Below are 11,869 nucleotides of genomic sequence, written 5' to 3'. Positions count from 1 at the left end.
GGGGGGGGCGGGGTTCTGTCCTTGTTGCATTGGGAGGGGTGGCGTTCATGGGCGGTGGTGCATGAAGTGAAGGAGACACGTTGGAGGGCATCGTCAAACACATGGAAATGGAAATTGCGATCATGGAAGAAGGAGGCCATCTTGGACTTTCTAAGGTGGAATTGGTCATCCTGGGAACAGATGCGGCAGAGGTGGAGGAATTGGGAATAAGGGATGGCATTTTTACAGGAGGTACGGTGGGAGGAGGGTAGTCTAGGTAGCTGTGGGAGTCGGTGGGCTTGTAATAGATGTCTATGGTTAGTCAGTCGCCAGAGACGGTGATGGAGAGGTCCAGGAAGGGGAGGGAGATGTCCGACATGGTCCATGTGAATTTGAGGTTGGGGTGGAAGGTGTTGGTAAAGTTGATGAACTGTTCAACCTCCTCATGGGAGCACAAGGTGGTGCCGATACAGTCATCATTGTACAGAGGAACAGGTGGGGGATGGTGCTGGTGTAACTGCTGAAGACTGATTGTTCCACATATCGAACAAATGGGCATGCATAACTGGGTGACATGCGGGTGTCCATGGCTACCCCTTTGATTTGGAGTAAGTGGAAGGATTGCAAGGAGAAATTGTTGAGGGTGAAGACCAGTTCAGCCAGGCAGATGAGGGTGTCAGTGGAATGGTACTGCTTGGGACAGCGTGAGAGGAAAAAACAGAGGGCTTGGAGACCTTCGTCATGACGGATGGATGTGTACAGGGACTGGACGTCCATGGTGAACATGAGGTGTTGGGATCCAGCTATGCCTGCCTGTTTGTCGGATACATGGAACAGTCCATCTTCAGCAGTTACACCGGCACCACCCCCCACCTGTTCCTCCACTGCATCGATGACTGTATTGGCGCCCCCTCATGCTCCCACAAGGAGGTTGAACAGTTCATCAACTTTACGAACAACTTCCACCCTGACCTCAAATTCACCTGGACCATGTCGGACACCTTCTCTCCCCTTCCGGGACCTCTCTATCACCATCTCTGGTGACTAACTAACCATAGACATCTATTACAAGCCCACCAACTCCCACAGCTACCTAGACTACCCTCCTCCCACCATACCTCCTGTAAAAATGCCATCCCTTATTCCCAATTCCTCACCCTCTGCCACATCTGTTCCCAGGATGACCAATTTCACCTCAGAAAGTCCCAGATGGCCGCCTCCTTCCATGATCGCGACTTCCCTTCCCACATGGTTGTTGATGCCCTCCAGTGCATTTCCTCCACTTCACGCCCCACTGCCCTTGAACCCCACCCCTCCCAATGCAACAAGGACAGAATCTCCCCCCACCCCCGGTCCTCACCTTCCACTCCACCAACCTCCGCATACATTGCATCATCGTCTGCCACTTGCACCACCTCCAAATGGACCCCACCTCTAAAGATATAATTCCCTCCCTACCCGTATCAGCATTCAGGAGAGACCATTCCCTCCGTGACTCCCTCGTCAGGTCCATGCCCGCCACCAGCCCACACCCTACTCCTGACACCTTTCCCTGACACGGCAGGAAGTGCAAAACCTGCGCCCACGCCACTCTCCACACCTCTGTCCAAGGCGCCAAAGGATTGTTCCACATCCATCAGAAATAAATTACCTGTACTTCTACCAATGTCATCTACTGCATCCGTTGCACTCGATGTGGTCTCCTCTACATCGAGAAGACAAGACACCTTCATTCAGATCGTTTCAGCAAACACCTCTGGGGCACCCGCACCCACCAACCGTACTGCCCCGTGGCTGCGCACTTCAACTCCCCCTCTCCATCAAGTACATGCAGGTCCTGGGCCTCTTCCACTCCTGGGCCTCCTCCACTGCCAAACCGTTACCACCCGACACCTGGAAGAGGAACGCCTCATATTCTGCCTTGGGACCCTGCAACCACACTGGATTAATGAAGATTTCAACAGCTTCCTCATTTTCCTCATCCCCCACATTATCCCAGTCCCAAACCTTCAGCTCGGCACCACCCTCTGACCTGTCCATTACTCCCCCGCCCCGACCAATCACCTTCTCCCTCCCCTTCATCCACCTATTGCTTTCTCAGCTACCTTACCACCAACCTCACCCCCCCTCCCATTTATCTCTCAGCCCTGGTCCACAAGCCTCATTCTTGATGAAGGGTTTATGCCCGAAGCATCGATTCTCCTGCTCCTCAGATGCTGCCTGACCAGCTGTGCTTTCCCAGCAACACACTCTCGATTCTGTACTTAATGACTGTTGGACTTCAAGGACTTTGGCATCCTGAGAGACATGATTAAAGCGTTCTATAAATGTAAATGTATTCTTTCATGGTTGGTCCTGCAGTGAAGACAGTGGTTGCATTGAGCATCTTGGCTATTCATGCCTGTTTGATATTGGCTGCTTGCAGAGAAAAGAATTCTCTGAAGCAATTTAAAAAGGCAATATCATGAGTTGCACTGTGTGCGCGCGCACATGGCGTATATTATAGGCAGCTTTAATTATGTTACACTTGAAGCATTGATCTTCAGGACAAATGTAAAACAGTCCATTTTTATAGAAAAAGGTATTTTCTGCTGCTGAAGTGCAGCCAACAAACTTCAATAGACTTAAAAATGTGCACTTTAACTTTATGGTCTTGAAAAGACAGGCTCTACCAAACATAACAATGCCTGTGGAGCAGAACAAAAAATGTTGCTGAAATGAGAGTCATGTTGCCAATACACAGCAACTAATGATCTCATCAAGTTAGTAATTTTCTGGGTTTTTGAGTCAAAGCCTTGATATTGGCAGTTCTGTTAGGTTCGGCTACCCATAACTACTTTCAGTATGACTGTAAACGTTACATTGGAAGTCAGCATTTTGTCAACTCACACTGCAGGAAGTAGCTGAACTGAAGCAAATTCCTAACTTTGTTTTAAAGTTCATGTTTTTGAAAACTATAGTGTGTCATCCACTGTTAAAATGCTGATAGCACATATTCCTCAAAAGTGGAGTGATATAGGATTTGCATGATCTAATTATAACTAATCCATGTGTATTTTTCTTTTACGTTTCACTCAATTCAGAAGTTTCCAACTCAGTGGTTAGCACTGCAGCCTCACAGCACTAGGGTCCCAGGTTCGATACCAGCCTTGGGTGACTGTCTGTATGGAGTTTGCACATTCTCCCCGTGTCTGCGTGGGTTTCCTCCTGGTGCTCCGGTTTCCTCCCACAATCCAAAGATGTGCAGGTCAGATGGATTGGCCATGCCAAATTGCCCATAGTATTAGGTGCATTAGTCAGAGGGAGATGGGTCTGGGTGGGTTACTTCGGAGAATCAGTGTGGACTAGTTGGGCCAAAGGGCCTGTTTCCACACTGTAGGGAATCTAATCTAATCTAATCAAATTACTTTAACTCAGGTAAAAAGAGCAATTCAGGGTGGATACTTAATTAGCTCATTCAAGTTGCAGAAAGACCTGTTATTTACATGCATGTAGCCACTAATGATTTAAGTCAGTGAACTAATTTGTTTTTGGATCAACGAACGTTGTGCGCATTTTAAAATTTGTGACAGTAATCCAATAGAGAGGAAACAGTGGTGTTTCCAAATGTAATAAAATGGCCATTCTGTAGGATATTTTACTCAATGCTGCTGTCAGACTCCAAATCTGTAGTGGGCAAGTTTTTTTCATCCTCTGATACTCAAAACAGTGAAACAGTGTGTGCAGGCTGAGGTAAGCTGTTTTGTTTGTGTCTGGCAGAGTCTGCGACTATGATGACTCAATGTGTAATGCATAAAAACGATGTGGTTGAAAGCTTGAAATAACTAAGTGACATCATTTGAAGGGTGGGTGTATTTGGCTAACCTGGAATTCACTGGATTTATCACTAGATTTTTACGTTTTAAAAAAAAATCAACTCTTGTGATTCGCTTCCACTCGTGTTGTTGTTAATGGATTTAAAAATGTTAATTTGTAAAATTATAAAACATGAACAAAAAGAAGTAATACTCAAAAAATTGTTAACTTCAATCTCAAGTGGTGTTCTTCAGGCGTGTTTGATGCTGGGGACCTGTAACCTGTCCAGGGGTTTACATTAAAAAAACAGGAATATCGGATATCTTCACTAATCTGTCCTGAAATGAGAGGATTTAAATGAGACGGTATATTTTACCATAATGGGTGACATTAGAGAATAGCAGATGTTAGAATGGGAAATCGAAAGCTTGGGCATGGTGAAACCCGTCATTCAGCATACACAATTAATTTGTTTAACTTATAGAAACTCTCGCTATTTATATTGTGGCTATTCATATTGGCAAATCTCAACTGTTTTTACACTATCAATATTCTTGCTTATCCAAAAGTGACCTCATTCAAAAGTAAGGAAAACTGCCTTCATTTAACTGTGACACTGGATCCAACTTGGACGTGACTTAGTTCCCATCCTTACGACTGGTTATATACTGTTTGTGTATAAATCACCACAAATTACCTTTAATTTGTTATCTATTAAGAAATCTGACAGACAATCAAATTGTGATACAATGATTTGAACTTTATTGCATGAGTAGCAACAAAATAAGACCCCTCAAGTTAATCCTCACAGTGTAACTTAGCTATTAAGTGATTAATGGTGAAATTTAGCTACAGTTCCAATCAATAGTGTTTGTCTCTGATGTGCAGTGTTGTTCTTTGAAGTTCTGCTAATGAGTTTTGGAGTTGAATTCTTATAACAACCTTTGTCCTTTGGGTCTATGGTGTGACAACATTGATGATTTTTAGATTCTTTCATCCAAAATATTTATTACTGTTTTGGAGTCCTTGAGTCTGCAGCTTGCTTCCTTATCAGAAGTAACTCCTTTGCTCCTAGTTATATTCAGTGTTAGTTGTCTACTTGAAAACACAGCTTTCCTTACATTCTTCTGCAGGGCAATCATTTGTCCTTGTGATATCAAGCAGATGTTAAAATAGTTTGTTTATGTAGTCTCCACTCCTTTTCCCAGGCATGGCTAATTGCTTTCAATTCCTATGTAGGTTTGCCCTTGCCCACTAATAGTTTTATTCCAGATGGAATTATTACTGTTTGTTTCAAACTATGAACAATTATTCAAGTTCTGATGTTTACATTATCACAACTGAAAGCACTGGAATGCAAGGTAATTAGGGCACTGTGAGGAATGTGATGCACCCAAAGCTGAAATAACTTGGATGAGCATGAAAATTATTTTGGAAAAATCAGAAAAAGAAGCTGTAGATTGCCGTATGGGCGATGATTGTGCCTGCAGTGATGTATGCTGAAGCACTGTTCCCCTTTAATTTTGCAGTCTTCAGTTCCCTGGACATGTCAAGATCGGTCTCTGTAACAGCAGCTGGTCAGTGTCGATTGGCTCCTCTAATCCAGGTTATTCTTGACTCCAGTCATCTGTATGACTACACTGTTAAACTCCTCTTCAAGTTACACTCCTGTAAGTATGCATGAGTTATTTGGTCCAAAAGTTAACTAGTGGCACATGTTTTTTGCCACTCAGTGCCGTATGTATTTATCTGTTTGTCATATAGTTAGAGTGAGTGGGTCAGGCTTATAGATGTGGAAAGTATTATTAAAGAGATTAGATATTCTCTGGGGTATCTTTGCACACATTAAATTTTTTTAGATCAGTTGCCAGAAGTGCAATAATGAAGACAATGTTTTAAAATTATGAAGTTAAAAGTCACACAACACGAGTTTATAGTCCAACAGGTTTCTTTGGAAGTACAAGCTTTTTGGGCACTACCTGATGAAGGAGCAGCGCTCTGAAAGCTAGTGCTTCCAATTAAACCTGTTGGAATATAACTTGGTGTTTTAATTTTGTCCACCCCAGATCAACACTGGCACCTCCACATCATTAACATTACGATGTTAACATGAAAATTTATTAACAAATCCCCTTGAATTTATTAATAGATCCAACTTGAAAATGTGATCTTCAGTCATCTCTCACAGTATGACCAACTTGGTTATTTAGGCTGAGGTTTTCAGTCAATAGATACATTTGAGTTAGTTGAAACATAATCTAACCTGAAAACAGCCTGTGCCTGGTCACATGAGCCTCAGAGACAGCCAACTACTCATGTCATCTTATTTTCTTTGATTTGGGGATGCCAGTGTCAGACTTTGCACACATTAATTTTTTTTAGATCATATCAGTTGCCAGAAGTGCAATAATGAAGACAATGTTTTAAAATTATGAAGTTAAAATATCTCACAACACCAGATTATAGTCCAACAGGTTTAATTGGAAGCACTAGCTTTTGGAGCGGCGCTCCTTCAGCACCTAAGTGGCCGAGCAGAGGCTGATAGCTAAGTTCGGTACCCATTGGGGGGGGCCTCAACCGGGACCTTGGGTTCATGTCACATTACAGGTGATCACCATTGCACTATACACACACAGATATTCCTACACACACACACACACACACACACACACACACACACACACACACACACACACACACACACACTCACATACACAAGGACACAGGTACACACAGACGTGCACACAGACACCCACACACACCCTTACAGATAGACACACACACTCCCACACTCACACATGCACCCCCTCACAGACTTAAGACACTCTGCACTCACTACACACACACGCGCACGTGCGCGCACACACACACACTCACAACCCCCACCCCAGACAGACAGACACACACAGACAGACAAAGACCCACATGCACACATATATTTTGTGGGGTGAATTTGTACTTGCAGAGTTACATTGCACTTTGCTCAAAAACTGCATACATTCATGTAGAACTCTGAGCTCAAAAACTGCATGAATTTATGTAAAACTCCATTATCTCACTTTTTAGATTAGAATCAATCTAAACATCAGGTCATAGACAGAGAACACAGGGGGCCAACACCTTCAACACATTGTCTAGCTATCACCATTGTTAACCGCTAACCAGAGAATGCAACTTTTAAAAAAAGGTTTTGTGATTTACACATGAAAGAAATGAAACTATCACTGTATTCTAACAGATGAAAGGCTTAACAGACAATAAATGTTTCAATGTATAATTTCAGTTACATCACACTGCAAATTTTTGCTATAAATTCTGTTACGATCGAGCCCTCCACAATTACCTGATGAAGGAGCGTTGCTCCAAAAGCTAGTGTGCTTCCAATTAAACCTGTTGGACTTTAACCTGGTGTTATGTGATTTTTAACTTTGTACACCCCAGTCCAACACCGGCATCTCCAAATCATTATTATACCAGTTAGTACTATTTGATTAAGCAGTGGAGCAGCTATAACAGCTATGATAGATTTACTGAATGAATTGAGGAAGAACAGGTCTGGTGTTGACTCTGGGGATCTACAGGATTGGTGTGCCTGGTAATTGGTGATCTGAGTGTTAATTTTGATAAGAGACTACTACTTCAGGCTGATTAATAGCATAGTTTCAAAATTGGAAATGAGGCAAAGCTGCTGAGGGTGCAAGCTCTTTTTGTCCAGTCTACAGTTTTCAAATGAATGTTGGAAGTTGAATATAAATCCTTTATTAAACCCAAGATTCAGCCTTGCCACTCATACATTTAGGAAACAAATATTTTTACCCATCAGCTGATATGGTTACTTGATGTTACTCAAATAAATTCATTCTGATAACATGAAGGAGCAAAATCTAATTATAAATTAGGAATGTTTTAAGCATCTTCCACTCCTCACAGTGATCTGATTTTTGACCATCTTAATGGAGAACATTCTCAGAACAATTAACACTTTTATGTGTTTTATATTACTGAATTAATTAGCAGTATTCTATCTCTCTCTGCCAAACTGCCTTATTGAAGATCAGGTTTCAAATTACGTTTTGTTTCCAGGTCTCCCAGCAGATACTTTACAAGGCCATAGAGACCGATTCCACGAACAGTTCAAAAAGTAAGTCACAACAAGCACTTTGCTTATCTCCTCTGTCAGCGCTTTACCTCAAAGTAATTAACATTTTGAAAACAGGATGAGGGTTATCTCTATTATTGTTCATTGTTCTTTGCCATTTCCAGTATCCCAGCAACCACTTAGTGTTTTTGCTGAGTATTGGTGCTTTTGAACATCAACTTTCTCTAATGCACTACCCGGGGAAGAGTTTCTTTCTGAAATGTAATGTTTTGATAGCTTTGAGAACTCCAATCTAAAAACCATGCAGTGCTTTTGATATTGCAAAATATTTCAAGAATTTTCACAATTTGTTGTCAGACTTTAGTGAGTAAAACAAAATGCATTTATAAAGTGTCTTTCATGCCCACAAGATATTGTAGAGTGCTTCACAGTTAATGAAGTGTTATTGAACCATAGTCCCTGTTGTTTAGATTACATTACAGTATGGAAACAGGCCCTTCGGCCCAACAAGTCCACACCGCCCCGCCGAAGCGCAACCCACCCATACCCCTACATTTACCCAATACCTAACACTACGGGCAACTTAGCATGGCCAATTCACCTGACCTGCACATCTTTGGACTGTGGGAGGAAACCGGAGCACCCGGAGGAAACCCACGCAGACACGGGGAGAATGTGCAAACTCCACACAGTCAGTCGCCTGAGGCGGGAATTGAACCCGGGTCTCTGGCGCTGCGAGGCAGTTGTAATGTAGGAAATGTGTTAAAATTAGTTGGGGGGATTTTAATAAGGTTGTTGGAGCTGACAATGTAACATGATGAAATTAAAGGTGTTGATAAAGGGCTAGTAGAAAATGATTTAAGGTGGTTGTCCAGAGTCAGCAGAGAACACACAGTTGATTAAAGTAGAAAGGTAGAAGGTAAAAGATGGGGCACAGGACTCGAGGATGGAATTGAAAGAATATGATGACGATTTTTATATTGTTCCATCCTTTGAGTAATGTGCCTTTATATCTGAGTACTCTGACCATCAACCTTTAGAGAATTAATTGATATCTAAATGAGCCAGTTTTGAATGTGTGTTTCATCTTGAGTTGCATCTATTCTCTTCAAAGCATTACATATATTTAATTCCTTCATTAGTGTTAGTATGATTTTCCATCTCTAAAACTTATCTGCTTAATGAACTCTTGTGTTTATCTATTGTTAATATTTCAAGATTTTGTAAACAATGAATAGATTTTATTGTCACTGATGTTTTCCATAGGCTTAGAATCAACTTTTGTATACTTGTTTGTGATCAGTTTACTTGTGCACCAATATCCTTGGTTTCATAATTGTCACTGCAGTTCAGCAGCCTAGCTGAATTCAAATTTTGAATAAATCCAAAATTACTGCAGCCCAACATCAATAAGAGCAAGTTAGCCTATTTCATTATCACTCTAAATTGCACTTTAGCCTCTGATCACAACCATCTTCCTGGTTGTCCACTGTGTCCCTTCACTGCCCACGCAAACTCAAGGCACATTAGTGAGTTGCACAACCTTTAGCTCAGCTTCAAAGCACACATTAAGTTCATAGCAAGGCTGCCTCCATTTGCTGCTGAACTATTGTGTCTATCTGTTCTTCTCAAAGTGCTTCTCAAACCTTAATTTTTGCTTCTTTTCGTACTGCTAGTCTCAACTTTTCTATACTACTTCATCAACCTAGAGACCATCTTACATAAATTCTGACTCATCTGGAAACATGCTTCCTCTATTTATCCTTGATTTACATTGGCTCCTCGTCCTTCAACACATCTTTTCAAAATATTTAACTGAATTGATCCAGTGTTTCAGACAGTCCTTTGACGCTCTCTTCCAGCCTACACCCTTGTTTGTTCTTGTTGCTCTTCAGCATTTTTCTTGCCTACTGCACAGAAAATGAAATATGTAGTTTACTATTAAATCAGATTCATACACCGATCTCATTGCAGTAACAAGGACTGTAGAAAAAGATGAGGGGCAACAAAATATTGCAAGTATTGGAAATAAGCTATCATGTGTATGTGAAAGACATCAACTCAACCTTTCCGACGTCTTTTGCAACCACACCAGTGTTGGAGTGTTTTTTTGACATTTACTCTGAAACAAAGTACAATTTTCTAAAGCTCAATATTGGTAAGACCAGAATGACTACTTCTGATATCTGTCACGCAGCCTGTATCTGTCGCACACCTTGTACATGACATCCATTCCAGAGCTGTATGGTTCCCTCCAGCTTTGTGTGTTTGGGACTGACTCTGGTTGTACTGCAACTTGTGTTTCATATTTAATCCCAAGCTAAACTTTTAACTTTGTGTCCTTTCCATTACAAAGGACCTCCTATTTCTATTTCTGTAATATTTGTTCACCTCCACCCGTGATTTGGCTCCTAGAGATTTACAGGATGCAAAGATTGAAAATGACTCCAAAATTAATGGTGTAATGGAGCGCCAAGAAGGTACACCTCAGGGTACAAAGGGACCTTGAGCAGATGGGTTGATGGCCTGAAGAGTGGGAGGTGGAGTTTACTTGGATAAATACGAGGTACTACATTTTGGAAAGACAAATCAGGGCAGGACTTATACACTTAATGGTAAGGTCCTGGGGAGTGTTGCTGAACAAAGAGACCTTGGAGTGCAGGTTCATAGTTCCTTGAAAATAGAATTGCAGACAAACAGGACAGTGAAGAAGTTTGGTATGCTTGTCTTTATTGGTCAGTGCATTGAGAATAGGAGTTGGGCGGTCATATTGCGACTGCACAGGACATTAGTAAGGACACTTTTGGAATACTGCATTCAGTTCTGGTCTCCCTGCTATAGGAAGGAGGTTGTGAAATTTGAAAAGATTCAGAACAGATTTGCAAGGATGTTGCTGGGGTTGGAGGTTTTGAGCTGTGGAGAGAGGCTGAATAGACTGGAGCTTTTTTTCCCTGAAGGATTGGAGGCTGATAGTTGACCTTATAAAGATTTATAAACCATGAGGGGCATGGATAGAGTGAATAGCCAAGGTCTTTTCCCCAGGCTATTCCAATACTGGAGGGCATAGGTTTAAGGTGAGAGGGAAAAGATTTAAAAAGGACCTAACAGGCAACCTTTTCACGCAGAGGGTGGTGCGTGTATGGAATAAGCCGCCAGAGGAAGTGGTGGAGGCTGGTTTAATTAAAACATTTAAAAGGCATATGGATGGGTACATGAATAGGAAGGGCTTAGAGGGATATGGGCCAGGTGCTGGCGGATGGGACCAGATTAATTTAGGTGTCTATCGGCATGGATGAGTTGGACTGAATGGTCTGTTTCCATACTGTACAGCTCTGTGACTCTTTGCTGTTCAGCTCATCATGTCTGCCCAACTAATGAGTAGGCATTCAGCTGAATTCCACTTTTTGCTCTTAGTCTGTGGCCCTGTTGGTTTCAGAAGGTCAATTACATTTCCAAGTCTTTGTAAAATATTATAAAGGTTTCTTCCTGTCTTGGCTTCAGAGGTAAAGATTTCTAGGTCCTCAACAATCTCCGGGTGAAAATAATTTCCCTCAAATCCCCTCACCTCTTGCCTAAATCTATGACCTCTGGTTATAAAACCCTCAACAAAACAGAATAAGTTCTGGATGTAGGCTGCTCGCTGAGCTGAAAGGTTCATTTTCAGATGTTTCATTACTTTACTAAGTAACATCTTCAGTGAACTTTATGCAAAGCAATGCTGAAACTTCCTGCTTTCTATTTATATGTTTGGGAAACCCAAGCAGGAAGTTTCAGCATTGCTTTGCATAAAGTTCACTGAAGATGTTACCCAGAAAGGTAATGAAACATCTGGAAATGAACCTTTCAGCTCAGCGAGCAAACGTACATCCAAAACCTCAACCTGAGCTACAAATCTTCTCAAAACTCGCTGAGAATAAGTTCTGTCCACTTGGTCTAAAAACTTTATAATTTTATACTGTTCAATTAGGTCTCCCCTCTGCCTCTGCTGCTCCAAAT

At 41.8% G+C, this 11,869-nt stretch overlaps 1 protein-coding gene across 5 annotated transcripts in view; it reads left to right on the top strand.

The window, feature by feature from the left end:
* The window catches only part of hip1 (huntingtin interacting protein 1), a 338,601-nt gene that overhangs the window by 224,766 nt on the left and 101,966 nt on the right, over positions 1-11,869 (top strand). For all 5 annotated transcript variants that reach the window (XM_043718716.1, XM_043718713.1, XM_043718715.1 and 2 more), the window contains 2 exons: positions 5,304-5,444; positions 7,858-7,915. In XM_043718716.1, the coding sequence (XP_043574651.1) occupies positions 5,304-5,444; positions 7,858-7,915 (199 nt within the window). The remainder of the gene's footprint in view (positions 1-5,303; positions 5,445-7,857; positions 7,916-11,869) is intronic.

Source organism: Chiloscyllium plagiosum, chromosome 28 (assembly GCF_004010195.1).
Source record: "Chiloscyllium plagiosum isolate BGI_BamShark_2017 chromosome 28, ASM401019v2, whole genome shotgun sequence".
In the NCBI taxonomy this organism is placed as follows: domain Eukaryota; kingdom Metazoa; phylum Chordata; class Chondrichthyes; order Orectolobiformes; family Hemiscylliidae; genus Chiloscyllium; species Chiloscyllium plagiosum.
The sequence above is the reverse complement of the archived record's forward strand: the minus strand, read 5'-3'. Positions and strand labels throughout refer to the sequence as shown.